General features: G+C 41.1%; 1 protein-coding gene across 1 annotated transcript; it reads left to right on the top strand.

The window, feature by feature from the left end:
* The first annotated feature begins 1,110 nt into the window (after window positions 1-1,110).
* Window positions 1,111-14,384, top strand: LOC116328206 (TANK-binding kinase 1-binding protein 1-like). Its single transcript, XM_039600642.1, has 12 exons — window positions 1,111-1,344; window positions 1,456-1,587; window positions 2,272-2,376; window positions 2,495-2,645; window positions 4,549-4,742; window positions 5,281-5,348; window positions 5,440-5,546; window positions 6,604-6,776; window positions 6,877-7,158; window positions 8,773-8,853; window positions 8,947-9,174; window positions 14,256-14,384. Exons 1-12 carry the CDS (start codon window positions 1,111-1,113, stop codon window positions 14,382-14,384), a joined length of 1,884 nt encoding a protein of 627 aa, XP_039456576.1.
* The last annotated feature ends 629 nt before the right edge of the window (window positions 14,385-15,013 follow it).

Here is a 15,013-nt window from a genome sequence, read left to right as displayed (position 1 = left end):
ACATTATCCCACACCTACTGAATGAAGAAGTTAATAGCAATCCATGGATTGCAGTACAAATAAAAAGTCTGCTAACAGTATGTACTCATTCACACTGTTCAACACAGGACAGAACAATAACTATCAAAGAGGATCCCTAAAAGGGGTAAAACAACATCTGTCAGGTTTTGTGTGGAGGCGAGGAAGAAGGAACCCAAACGCAGGACTCGCAAGTAGGTGAAGACTGGTGAAGGTTTATTATAAGGAGTGGATGAACAGAGGGTGAACGGACACTGACTGGCTGGACAACTGAATGGCTGACTGAACTGAGAGAACACTAACGGGACGACAACATAACATCACACGAACATCAATGACACGACAAAGAACTGGTGAAACCCAGGAGCTTAAATACACAGGCTGAATGATGACAATGATTGGAAACGGGTGAGTACAGGGCTGAACATAATCTGACTAATGACACAAGCTGACATGGGAAAAACAGGAAGTGAGAACAGGCAGGAGATAAACAGTGAACATGAACTAAAAATACTGGGTCAACGACCCAGAAACCCATGCATATATATATATATATATATATGTATATATATATATATATATATATATATATATATATATATATAAATATATATATATAAAATATATTATATGTATATATATATATATAAAATATAATATATATATAATAGGTCACTCTGAGTCACTTATTGATAAATAGCTGAATAAGAAAGAACAGCATGTGCAAAAAGGGTGTAGCTATTGCAGTATACAGTGTGTTAAGTGGAGGAGTTGTACAGGGAGATGGACACCGGCAGGAATCATTTCCTGTGTCGTTCAGTGGTGCTTTTTGGTAATCTCAGTCTCTCACTGAACGTGCTCCTGTGACTGACCAGCATGTCGTGGAGTGGGTGGGAGGTATTATCCAACATTGTCTTTATCTTGGACAACATCCGCCTCTCCAACACCACCTTAAGGGAGTCCAGCTCCATCCCCACAACATTACTGGCCTTACGGATCAGTTTATTGTAACTTAACAGAGCGAAGAATTTCTACAATTCTACAATTTCTACAATTCTCCCCCATTCTGTCTCTTCCCCTTGTAGCTCACTGATGATGGATCTGTTCAGCAGAGGAGAGCTGGGGCTGCTGGGAGGAGGAGAGGGCCTCAGAGATGATGTGGTTGCGCATGGCATCCGCTGGTCACCCAGTCGTCTGCCAGAAGACATGTATCCGCCGTCTGGATTGGCCCTGGCTGCTGCCTACCATGACATCAAAGTGCGACTAGCCACTCTGGAGAGGGAGAACAGTAGCATTAAAAGGAAACTCGAACACTACGAAGTCAAGGTGGAGAGCAGCAGGCACACACACATATCCACACATCCTAGACACATACACAAAACAGCATACAGTAACATTTCTGTGTTGGGAATGCTTTGTTTGTGCCCTGCCCCCCAGTTCCCTATGATTACTGAGTTTGGAGAGGAGACAATACTGTGTTGTTCCTGTGAGCCCATCATCAAAGACACCAGCACTATCCAGTCACAGACCACTAACCTACAACAAAGGATCAACTCCCTCACTCAGGAGGTAAAAATTAACATGCAGTACTCTTCAACTTCTATGAGTGGGTTGTCTTAGTCCTTTTATATGACACCAGTTAAAAGTGTGTACCTGCATCTGCAATTCCATTCTCCCCATCCAGTACAAACATGTTCCACTCTGCACTATTTGAATCAAGTCTCTTATGTGAATCATGTTGGGGGGTTTTCTCTGTCAGCCTTGTTTGGATTTTTTGTAATCTGACAAATAGTGAACACACAGCCGAGTATCAGGCAAAACAGTGATGAGACATATGCAGGACTGTCCTGTTATGATGTTGCATAGCAGTCAGGACCACAAGCACTGTACTTGCACAGTGAAGCTCTAATTCAAGGAGTTTAAGAGAAATATTACATTAACTGTTCTGGAAGTCTCTCATTTTCAGATTAGATTAACTATCATGCCCTCATTGACATACTTCACATCCTCAGACTGAAAAAAAAAAATGCTAAAAAAAAGTCCTAGGGGTTACCTCTTGGAACAGCAAAGCAATAACACACATTTGAGCCATGACAAATGTCTCAATAACTAGGGGGCCTTTAATGAAAGAACCTTTTCTCCTTTTAAAATGTAAAATTATATCACAACATATCTTCCTGAAATTTAGATACCTGCAGTATACTGTATTTCATTCGGGAATTAATTGAAATTGTTAGAAATAATTTTTCTCAGCTCCAAAAGAGCAAAGAGAGAGAAGAGAGACTGGAAGAAGTCATCCAAGCTTACGAGAAGATTCACCTGGAGAAAAGCAATGTCCAGAGAGACTTAGACAAAATGGTAAATACATACAAACATAATAATGTGTTTTTACTGTTAAACGCATTTTGTGCTGAGGTATTTCCTAGCAGATTGGGTTTCAGTTGCAATTTGCTGTGTTTCTATTTGTATGAGACAGACAACTCTAGTGGAGCAGCACGTGGACAGGATCCGCATCCTCGAATCAGCTCTCAGGCAGAGAGATAGTTCCCTGCAGAAACTCAGCACTGAGCTGCACAGCAAAGACTTACATAAGTCTCAACTCCATGCCAGTCTAGACATACTGAGAGGTGGGTTCTTTATATATCAGGGGCACATCTGCTTAAATAAATATCTATGGTAGCAGTAGGAGAAATATCCTAATCCATAAAGTGCAAGTAGAAACTATACTGTTTGTAACGGTCATAGATATAGTTCAGGATTTTTTTATTTAAAATAAAACAGATTCACAAATTCATTGCTTTACATATTCTATTCCCGCTATTCTTCTGTACCAACAGCAGTGCGGGCCATTCCTGATGAATGCTATAGAGCACTATTAGCCTTGTACAGTGTGTGTGGCATTGGGTCATAGTCTGTCTTGTAGTCAATCCAAGCAATGCTGTCTGGTCTTCTCCACTATCGGAGGGCGATGGCCCTCTAGTATGCACTCCGCGCTCATGTGTTTACTCATGGGCCTATTCAGCTTGGTTGCTATGCCTTAGTAGAGCTTCTATGTTGTGGAGATGCAGGTAATTAGCAGGTTTGATGGTACTGGACCCTTTTGAGGATCCTTCATGATTAGGATTGTTCTTCCATGTGTTAGTGAAACACCCTAGTAGTGCTGCCAAGCATCCATGATCTGTCTGTCATAGTGTGGATGTTCAGGCAGTCTGAGACCTGTTTTTTCTAACCTTCGAGGACAGGTTTTACTTTTCTCCTCCCTTCAGGGCAGAGCTGGTCTCTACTGTGGTCTAGGTACACCTGCTCATCATAGTTGGATTTTCAAAGTCATAATTCAAGAAAGGAATCCTTTCTTGCAATGGAACATTTGCTCTAGGGCATGATCCGGACAGAGGTTGAATAAGAAGGAGGTATGTCTGTGAAGGTTCTCAGTTACCTCAGGATGGAGGTAACAGTGAACAGAGTTGACCACCCACAAAGTTCTGGGACACACTTTCGGGTGAGGTCAGGGGCTGGTCAGCTAAGCAAAGTTTAAAAGAGCCTGCAGTAATAACAAGTCAGCCCTAAGTACCGCTTCATCTCCTTTTTGGTTTTGGGACACGGGCATGATGTGATGGTTGCTGTTTTGTCCATTTAAGGGTGCACGTGCCAGCCTTCCAAGTGGTATCCCAGATACTTTACCTCCCTCCATCCCACTGCTTTGGGTTGACTGTGAACCCTGCCCACCTCAGGGACTCCAGGATCTCACCCGCTGTATATTCAACCCCCAGGTGTCACTATGGATAATAGATGGCAAGTAGATGGCAGCATATGCAGCACACGGAAGCAACACCCAGCACTGGAAAGCAGCTGAGGCTCCAAACAAGCCGAAAGGAACTGTGACGAACTGGTAAAATCCTTACGGAGTGGATAAAGCTGTTTTTTCCCCCCTTAGAGTCTGGAGAAAAGGGAATCTGCCATTAGCCCTTGGTCAAAGTGAGAAGGATCTAACCAGTCCAGAAGCTTTTCGAGCCAGACCATGGGATAAGCATCAAACTCATTCACCTTGTGGTAGTCTGAATCTCTCTCCATCCTTTAAGGAGGTTTAGGGTTAGATCTGTGTGGCTCCACTCCGCTCCAACAGCACCACTTCATAGTCAATGTGTTGGTAACACTTGTCGTGTGACCAAGAATAGCCTTTGCCACTTGGTGAGCTGGATGAAGGGAGCAATACAAGCAATTTATCTCCCAGCAAAAATTATCTTAGGTGCTGCTGATGTTCCTCGGTCTAGAGCAAATTTTCCCATGATAACCTCCCCAGTGTGTGTAGCTTTGCTTTTAGGTCCAGAACATATTGAATTTCATTCTTACCTGAGCTTGGACCTTCCTCCCAGCTTTCTTTAATGATGTCCAGCACCCCCTGTGGCTTCCTGCCGAACAGCATTTCCTTGCTAACGCTGCTCAAACTGGGTTACAGTGCGAAATCCAGAGCAGGGAGATATATGTGAAGCTGTCATTTCTTTTTTTCATTTTCATTTTTTTTTTTTTCAGATGGTTCAGGGCCGACACTGCAGAGCTCCTGCAGTCTGGATGCCCTTTTGGACCTGAAGGTGCAGCAGCTGGAGGCTGAGCTGGAGGGTGCGCAGAACCAGGCTGAGGGGGCTTTTCAGAGAGAGAAGGCAATGAGGGCTGAGGTCCAGAGGCTGCAGCACGAGGTAGCAAAGCTGCGGGAAGCACAAAGACAGGTACCTCTCAATTGCTTTAAATTCTTACCTGGCCATGATCGAGTATAGATGGACTGCAGGACATTGTGACCTCACAACTGCTGTGGGTTCAACAAAGCACACTTAGGCAGCCATGTCTAAGTGTGCTGCCATGCAGCCATGCTTTAATGTTAAAGCTTAAAAGCTGCAGCTATTGTCAATTATATGTCAGGTTATTTTTCAACAAATTCAACAAACAAATTACAGTCCTAGACTGCCACTTGCTGCAGGCTTTCAGAGTTATAGTGGTAAAAAAACCAAAAACCCTTCAATTAAAATAAATGAATAAATCTTCAGAAATTGTTAGGACTGTGGATAAAAGGAGGATACTGAGGATAGTCCAGACTAAAGGTTTTCAATCATTTAGCCCATGCATAGACTTTAAGATTTATTTTACATACTCCCAAATATTAATTTATAATAATATTAATTTATAAACATTTATCATTTTCAGTCACATCTCGTGTTTTCCTTCAGTGCTTGGTAGTTCTAACCACATATCCTTGTGTGTCTGTGTCAGCCACAGGACCTGTCTTCTCACTGTGAACACTGTGACGTAGAATGGATAAAGAAAGCTGGCGATGAACAGTAAGTCTAATTACAAAGAATATTTAAATAGAAGTTTATAGTTCATTGTCTTATGGGTGTGTATGAATGTGTCTGTGTGTGTGTGCTCCAGGGTTAACCTGGCATTAGCTTACACGGAGCTCACAGAGGAGCTGGGTCATGTTCGCTGTCTGGCTGCAAAGCAGAGTGACCTTCTGCAGCATGTCTCACAGGAGCCTGGTAAGTAACCTGAAAGAGTGACTAATTTGTGGATTTTATGGTAGAATATTTGTCAGAGAGACTTGTCCTGTAGATATGCTAAAAGTCTCTACCAGCTTGAAAGTTTTTCATTTTAATTGCATGTACTGTACCCACTTACTGGAACAGTTTTTGTACCGAGGCTCAAGTGTTACAGTGAAACAGTAATAAACATCTACTTTCTTTCATCTTAGTTGATAGCTGATAGTTTATAGCAACTCATGTTAGCTGTGAAGTTGTTGGGTCATGATGGAAGAGTTCAAACATCCTCTGAGTCACATCAGACTGCAGGAGGTATAATCAGTCATCTGTAAAGATGACCATACCATGGTCACTGCAACTTCTACTTGGATTCTACTTGATTGGAAGCTTTGCAGTAACTTGTTGGACACATGTCAGCACCCACAGTAAACTTAAGTGAACTATCTATGGGACAAACCCTACAGCCACTAAGTTAGCTATTGATTTTGCTTGCTGATAGTCTTCACAGTTCTTACACATTTAACAAAAAGCTTGAAAATACAGTAATGAAATTGAAAAGAAAGGTAATAAGGATAAATGAAGGTAATCAAGAACCAAGCAAAACTATGATTTTAGTTCATATCTATCTGCACATATCAAGGTAGGCTAAATCAGTGTATGTCAGCAAAGTAATACGATTTGGTACTCTTCCATTGGTATATGTATATGCTCTCTTGTTGCTAGAAGTGCAATGTAAATGGACTCTGTAAAAATGAAATATTCTCTCTTGTGTGTCCTATGTACAAGAATTTCTACATGTAACATTTTTCTATCTTCACCAGCCTACTTTAGCAATCACCATTACACTAACTTACAGCAACATGAAATTACACTAAATCTCCACCTCCAGCCTTACTTCCTCACTTAGCCGCTCTCTAGTCATCTAGTCTTTAAACTCAGAACTATGTAGTAATGTGTAATTTTGTGTAATGACTGGTGTTATGTTTAGACAAAGCAGAAGTTGTTCTCAGGTCTGTTATTTCCTTTCTTTATTCATCTTTCTCTCCCTCTTGCACAGCTCCTCAGCATCTCTCCCCAACCTCTTCCCAGCGTGCCTCACACTCCCCTGACAGACTCCTCCCCACTCCCCTATCTCCTATGTCCTCAACTGAAGGGCCCACCTCCTATTCCCATCAGCAGACTAGCAGCCGCCTACGAGCTAAGTTCCAGGGTCGCCGAAGTTACTCAGAGGTTAGGCTCCACATTTTAGTAGAACATGAAAATGACAACTATATTGTGAAATATTTTTATGTATTTTATTTTGTACTGATCTTTGCCTCCCGTTTCCAAGGTATCTGACACATCAGTCAACCAAAAGCCCCCAGTTCACCTGTTAAGGGACCCAGTATCTACGCTTCCCAAACCCAGGCACGTCCATGGGGACATGCAGGCTTACAGCCAAACCAAAAGTCAGCTCTGTACCTCACTCGTGGGTTTGGTCAGACCAGCATCAGCTCACGGAGCTGGAGTGGAGAGAGGAGGAGGAAGGGGCATAGAAAGGTGTGCTGACAGCGGCCTGAGCAACAGTCCTCGTCACTGTGTTCTCGACCTGGACTTTCCTGTGGCTGCTGAGGTGAGAAGTAGAACTTGTATTCACTTAGTTCTTGTTTTTCAGATATTATGATGAAACGACGGTTGGTAACCCATTTTAGCAGTGAGTGCTGGGTAGGGATGGGTACCGGTATCCGGTGCCATACTGACATAAACGGTAGTAACCAGACCGAAAAGTAGCGCACATTTCAGTGCTTTATTTCGGTGCTTTTTTTTTACTGAGATGTCATACACTTTGGATTCTAGCCAATCATTTTACCTTTGCAAGCGTAGTAGGCGGGCCCAGGTACGTACATTCTTTTAGAGCAGAGCTACAGATTAAAAATGCCCAAGGCCAAGCGGTCAAAAGTCTGGCTGTACTTCACAGCAAAAGATGCAAACTCAGCAGCCTGCAACAAGTGCTTTAAGCTGATACTGTGCAAAGGAGGTAACTCCTCGAATCTGATGAAACACCTGGCGACGCATAGCGTTTTTTTTAAATGCCAAGAAATGCACCGTATTTGATAGCTTGCTGCGAGACCTCACACCGAGCACATCTACTGCGGGTGTGGTGCCTGTTATCGGACCCGGAGTTAGCAACATCCCCCAAGAACCCGAAGAGTAGAGTCCTGGCCCCTAGACCTGTCAGCGTAGCAGAAATGATGAGGATGATGATGGCAGCAGCAGCCGTTCTCCTCTGCGTGAGTAGCTTAATGTTGTTCGTGTGTAATTAACGTTGAGTACGCTAACCACATTATTACATTAATGCATGTAAGGTGAACTAGCAAACACCATCGTAGTTACATGCGGCTGTCTTCTTGTTTGATGGCAGATACTTCCTTCACCCTGGCCAAAAAGGCTAAAATGACCAAAGAAAAAGTGGAAAACAGCTAAACATGAGAGGTTTTTGGACAAAGTTTGTGTTTTTTCCATTGATTAAGCACTGCTTCCAGCCAAGAGTGATACCATATATGCCCTATAGCTGCAGAAAAGGCTAACATTGTTATCTTTTTACAAAAAAACAGCTGAACATGAGAGGTTTTTGGACAAAGTTTGTGTTCTCCATTCTTTAAGCACCGGCACCATTTCAAAAGTACCGGTTTGGTACTGGTATCGGATAAAACCTAAACGATACCCATCCCTAGTGCTGGGTGCTCTGGCCATTGCCAGTCCATAGTCCATAGTTTATTTGAAGATTTTATGAATCTTGAGCATGCTGAGTTAGACAAATCAAGATGAGGTATTTTAGTGCCATATTTTCTCTTTTTGGTTACCCTTGATATTTTAGATGTAGTGGGCTTCTTAGTAGTCTTCCACTGATGGCCATATTCCATATTCCTTCACTAGATAAAACTCGCTGACTTATTGCTAGTGTTTGCTAGCACTAACATTCTTGGTAATGCAGACAAATGGCTTGATGCACAATGTAGCAGCTAGCTAATGGAGTCTGTGTTTTGCTAGGAGCTGGTTGTTTGTTCAACTTAGTAAATAGTGGATTAGTTTCTAAGCTGCCTTTGGCTAGTGGATTGTCAGAGAAAAGTACTCACTCTGATAATCATTTAGTCATTTTTGATGTAACATGATAGTTAAATCAAAAATGACTACTATTCTGCCAAACTACAGTATCTACTTTAACCCTACTTTTCTTCTCATGAAGGTTCACCACTTCTGTCACACTGACGAACCAACTGAGCCCACGCCACTGGTAACACCACCTCAATCTTCAGATGATGAAGAGGTGATGATAATGATTCTGATGTTTACTGATTTTCCTCTAGAGTTAGAGTTCATATTGAAGATGTGTGGGGTTGTGTTCTATGTAAATTTACAGGACGTATGTACATATCCATCACCTGCTGCCAGCCTGCCTCATACTCTTGGTGCTGTTGGGATTGGTTCATCGTCACCTAGGGAACAGCCCCTTCACTCCTCTTTCCAGTCTCCAAGGAAACAGCCCCACCATCCCTCTTTCTCAGCCCTGGAGGGCCCTACCATGCTCTCATGCCATCTGCCTCCCTACGTGAACACTGAGCATGCTCAGTCATGGCCATCTATTAATGTGAGTAGAAAACAATATTGGGGATTATATGAAGCTATTAACAGATTTCGTGCAGACTTTATGGGCAACAGGCTCACTGCTGGTTCAAGGTTCAAGGTTCTTTATTCGTCACATGCATAGTTATACAAGTATAACACACAGGGAAATGTAACCTGACACGCTCCTCGACTTGTGCAAAAGGGGGTGGGGGAGAGGAACAACATTATATATAGTATATACATTAGGTGAATGTGCAGTAGTAGCACAGTAGAGTGTGTGTGTGTGTGTGTGTGTGTGTGTGTGTGTGTGTGTGTGTGTGTGTGTGTTGGGAGGGGGCGGTTGGTTTAGGGCCCGGATGGCTTGGGGATAGAAGCTCCTCTTGAGTCTCTCTGTCCTTGCCCGGATGATGCAGAACCTTCTACCGGATTGCCTCTGTTACCTCTGTTATTTTGATTTGTTTAACGTGCTGAAGATTATGTTTGTATAATTGGTGTATGGGGAAAAAATGTAAGTTGCTTTAAAAAGACATTCCTGTATTCCTTTTAGCTGATGCCACAGGGAAATAAATCTACCTGTTTAGTTTGTGCAGTAAAGATGAGACACTGAAATATTATTTTAAACTTGGTAAAAAAGAAAAACACTCACAGACACTTGCACAAACTCTTAAGACTCTTAAGATTCTGTAATACAGCAGAAAGTAATGTTTAAACCCTGAAATAAGTTAGCAACTTGTATTTCCAGTTCTCCTGCTTGGGCATAGATGGGCTTTCTTCATGAGGTTTTGTTAGATGTTAGAATAGATTCTCTGGTTAACACAAACTTTACCAAGCTCTGGTTCTGATGCAACCAATGGAGCAGATTGTGCCCATTCAAGACAATGATCCATCCATTCAGCCATCTATCTTCTTGCTCTTATTCAGTTCAGGGTTGCAGGAAGCTGGTGGCCTACCTCAGCTGTCTAGTGCAAGAGTCAGGATAGACCCTGGACAGGCAGCCTACAGTGATTCAAACTTCACCAACTGTGTCATTTCAGAAGCATCCTAAAAACAGCTTTCCACTCTGCAACACTGCACAGAGCTGACGAGGAAGGCAGAAAAATCAAACTTTGCATGTGAAAAATTCCCAACGTAATTTGAAGCTCTGCAAAAGATTAGTAATTAGTAGTATCTTCTCAAAAATTTAATGTCACAGATATGCACCATTTCTGATAAATATCTGTGACATCGACTCTTTGGCAATGTTGAATATTTTCATTATATTGTTCTAAATGTTGAAGCAAGTAAATAGCCACCCCATTCATGAATTACATTTTGGTTTGCTCACAAGCGGCTAAATAAGGCACTGAATGTCATCACATTAAACACAGGGGATTAGTTCTGGTGACAGTCTTGTGACTTTGTTAGTGTCCAAACATCATCGCTTTACTTCTTTTGATTATGTTTGCTCTTCTAAAATCATATAACTGTTATCAGCTTGTTGAGATTAGCTTGCCGAAAGCTTCAGTTCCATTAAATTAAGTTTTTTAATTAATGGGATGACTGTGGCTCGGGAAATAGCGCAGATCATCTGCCAATCGGAAGGCTGGTGGTTTGATCCTCTGTTGCTCCATTTGGCATGCCAAAGTATCCTTGGGCAAGATACTGAAGCTTGAGTTACTTCCGATGTGCTCATTGGAGTGTGAATACGTGTGTGGAAAAGACAAAATACATAGAGAGGGGGAAAAAAACAATGAGATAGGCCTATATAACAACATATACTGTTTATACGAGATAATTTTATTTCTTATATGGATGTTAATTATTTAACTGCCATAAACAGCCATAACTGCACTTGACTGAAAAACCTGTCAAGTGACAAAAATAACAAATGTACTGCACTGAAACACTCAGTGAGGCTATTAACTGCTCTGCATTAACACATTGGCTATTTGCAACTTAGCCTACATACCTAATGAGAGGAATGTGCATGGCTCTGTAAACACAGTTCTGTGATGTCTTGGTCAGTTGAGGTCAGCTTCAGCCTCAGGTTTGATTCAGATCCAATCTGCTTCTGTATTTTGTGTAGATACGTGGTCGCAAATGGAAGCAGAAAGCACACCGCTTTGTGTGAAAGTGCAGGGTATTCCCTGCACAGCTGTATCCAAAAGTCCAAAGTTTCTGCTGTGCTGGTCAAAATATTCAGTACAGTTCTCCTTCTGATACTTCCTGTTTGTAGCCAGGATTGCTTTTGAATGCTTTTGAACCGTTATTTTTCATTCCTCCACTTGCCATGATGACTTAGTTTGTCAACCCTTTTAGCTACTTGTTAGGCCGGCCTAGTGAGCTTGCCTACTGGCTGATTTAAAAAGGAATATGCCTTTTTCAAAAAAGACAAAACTTAGTTTAAACTCAATTTTTGTGATCTTGCAGTAAAGAATGTTTAATGTTTTTAACATTTTAAATAATTATTTAATCTTGAAAAAAGTCTTTGAGACGTACCACTGCTGGGACGCACAGTTTGAGAATGACTGTTTTAGGACATCCTGATAATAATAAATTACAGTAGTCCAGCCTACAAGTAAAAAATGCATGAACTAGTTTTTCAGCGTCACTCTGAGACAGATGTTTCTATTTTTAGAGATATTGCACAAATGGAAGAAAGCAGTCCTTCAGTCCTTCCGAAGGATATGTCTTAGTCAGCTCACAGTACCTGGAGGCCAAGGTAATGCCATCCAGAGTAAGCATGTGGTTAGATACCATATTTCTAAGATTGTCACAGTAAACGAACAGAGTCAAGCAAATGAGATCAGTCCGCTGTCGATGGCCATAAGATCATTTGTAAACTGCACTAACTGTCTCTGTACTGAATTCTGAAATCTGACCGAAACTCTTAAAATAAACCATTTCTCTGCAGGTGATCAGGTAAATCCTTTACAACTAATGTTTCAAGTATTTTTAAGATAAAAAGAGCTTGGACATTGGGCTATAATTAGTTGAGATAGCTGGGTCAGGTGATAGCTTTTTAAGTAATAGTTTAATTATTGCTACCTTAAAGATTTGTGGTAGGTAACCAATTATTAGAGATGAGCTGATCACATTCGAGGAAGCATTAACTAACGGTGGGACTTCTTTGAGAAGTCTTGTAAGAATTGGTCTGCTAGTAATTCCTGAAGTTAACTCAGAAAGATCATTCTGAGAAAACAAGTCTAAAAAAATATCAATGATATTTAAAAAGGCTGGACATCATGAAGGGAATCATTTTTATCCAATGAATCTAATTTTATTTGTGAAGAAAATCATGAAGTCATTGCTAGATAAGATTAACGGAATGCTTGGCTCAATAGACCTCTGACTTTTTGTCAGCTTGGCTACCGTGCCGAAGAAAAACTTAGACTTTTTTATTTTTATTTTCTTGAATCAGTGATGAATAGTAAGATGTTCTAGCTTTCAGGAGGGGTTTCTATTTTTAGAGCAACAAACTATTTTTTTAGGCTGATTGAAGATCTTCTAAATTTGTGAGGTGTCATTTTCTTCTCAAGGTAAAGCTTTGGGTTGCCAAGTGACACCCAAGAAACCTAAAGAATTTAAAGACTAAGTAAAAAGGAGTGTTCCATAATCTCTCTTAAGATGTGTGTGTAGCACTGGTGGTGCAATACTAGTAGTGGGCATATAAGACCCATTAGTGCTACTTCTAGCCTTCTTTGCATGTAGTATAGGCAGTATAGTTACACTTTAACCTTAGTACGAGGACAGAAGGGAAATATGGGCCAGATCAGACAGGTTCTAGATTCATAGGTGCTAAGGGTGTCTGACAACAGAGAACTCGTACACAGTAGGTGTAGAAAACATATGATCCCCCTACGAGCAAGCACTTTGGTGCCAGTGGGAAGGAAAAGCTCCCTTTTAACAGGAAGAAACCTCCAGCAGAACAAGGCTCAGGGAGGGGCAGATCTTTGATATTCTGTCTTTCTCTATTAAAAGGAAGCTACCATAACAATTATAGACTATTTCTTTGTAAGTGTGCAAACTTATTAATTTAACAAACAAATTTCAACAGCTGATCAAATAATTATTTCCCCTACTGTTGCACCAATTCACAACAACAGTCACCTCAAGGTACTAAATTTGACAAGGGAAAGACTCGCCTATATTAGAGATCAAACAACATTCAGATCATGCCCTGCAAGGATTACCAGCATGGTGATGGTGGCTGCAAAATTGTTGGGCGATGGAGACGAGAAGGGAGAGCAAGGAAGGGCAAGAGAAGGAGAACTTTCCCAAATATGACACAAATTTTATTCATGCTCCATATTTATTCTACTTACTAAATGTTTAATATGTCACATAAGTTTCATCAAACTAAATTTTGCTTGGTGCATGCAAAAATATGTTATGCTGCACATTATTTTGACAAATAAAGTTCAACTATGTGAAAGAGAAGGCTGATGTGCAGTAGCGGCATATAAAACAAATGGGAGTGAAAAGAGGTCAGCGCAGAAGAAATGCACAGTGCATTATGCTTATAGTTTCCTACAGGAAACTATAAGCTTTATCAAAAAGGAACGTTTTAAGAGCAATTTTAAATAGGTTGTGTATCTTTTGGTGGCTCTACAGGAGAGGAGCTTGATTGCTGAGACTCTTCTACCGACTTATACTTTTAGAGATTAAGCCTACAGTCTGAGAGTGAGCTGCTCTTTTGGGATAAATCATCTATTCTAAAGCTATTCTAAAAAGTCTCACTGGCTAACTGTGACACTTGATGTAAACAATTAATAATCCAAGCTAAAAGAAGCTTTCCTACTTCATCACATCACAGTTTTCCATCATCAAGAAACTGTGCTAAAGGACTTGTGTTCTCTTTGATTGAAGCTTTATGAAGGCTTTTTTTTTTTTTTTTTTTTTTAGCACAAACTGGTGCATAAAAAGTTAATTAAAATGAATATCCTATTATGTTTTGCAATAGGGTTTTCATAAAATCATCAAGTTTCTGCTCATCATTTAGCTCTGATGGATGCAACTGCAGAGCCCATGTGTAATTTCAGGTGATTAGCTTGTTGGGATTTACCATTATTGATGGTTAAGCAATTTGACACCTATTCTTTTTTTTCTTCCTTATCTCCACAGTTATGGATGGAATCGGAAGAGAATGCTGCTCGGAGCTGCCCTCTGTGCCAGCTGACCTTCCCGACCAGTTACCCTGATGATGCCCTCATCAAACACATTGACTCTCACTTGGAGAACAGCAAGATCTGACCTTTCATTTCTATTTAAAAAATAATTGTAAGCTCACTTTTCACCAGAGATGGGCATAAAGGTTATTTTTGATTGATTCTTGGTTTGATCCAGGAACGGTTTGAGTAGCCTGCATGAGTCTTTTGCATCGCTCCAACCTTTGTATGGCCATTACCCATCTCACTGAAGTGGATAGTCCAATCTGATTGTGAGATCAAAGCATTCACAGCCCACAATTTCCTTTTCAGTAAACACACATGGATTGCATATTATTTTTCATCAAGCACTATAGGTTTTCTTTCATTCAGAACCAAACTATCATTTGTACATTTAAGAAATGATATATGTTATAGTGGGAACCACTGCAGCTGGCACTCTTTTTGCAGTGCCGCATGTGCTGGTCTGAAAGCAGTCCTGGAAACAGAAGACAATTCAGTGTTGTAGAGCAGCGGTCCCCAACCCCCGGGCCTCGGACCGGTACCGGTCCGTGAGTCGTTTGGTACCGGGCCGCGAGAGTTGAGGCTCAGGTGTGAAATGTATGGTTTTCAGGGTTTTTATCGGTTTTCAGCGTTATTTTATTATCGTTTTTATCGTTAACTCGGTTTTCCTGGGTCTTTTCACGTGTGTTATGAATAAATCTTCTTTTTTTC

This window comes from Oreochromis aureus, linkage group 3 (genome assembly GCF_013358895.1).
Source record: "Oreochromis aureus strain Israel breed Guangdong linkage group 3, ZZ_aureus, whole genome shotgun sequence".
NCBI lineage: Eukaryota > Metazoa > Chordata > Actinopteri > Cichliformes > Cichlidae > Oreochromis > Oreochromis aureus.
This window is presented reverse-complemented; position numbering and strand designations above follow the sequence as displayed.

Excerpts from the sequence above, each read along its gene's own strand:
- LOC116328206 (XM_039600642.1), top strand. The coding sequence starts at position 1,111 with ATGATGGATCTGTTCAGCAGAGGAGAGCTGGGGCTGCTGGGAGGAGGA. Across the intron at positions 1,345-1,455 it reads TCGAACACTACGAAGTCAAG|TTCCCTATGATTACTGAGTT; the intron begins GTGGAGAGCAGC and ends CCTGCCCCCCAG. Across the intron at positions 5,349-5,439 it reads AAGAAAGCTGGCGATGAACA|GGTTAACCTGGCATTAGCTT; the intron begins GTAAGTCTAATT and ends TGTGTGCTCCAG.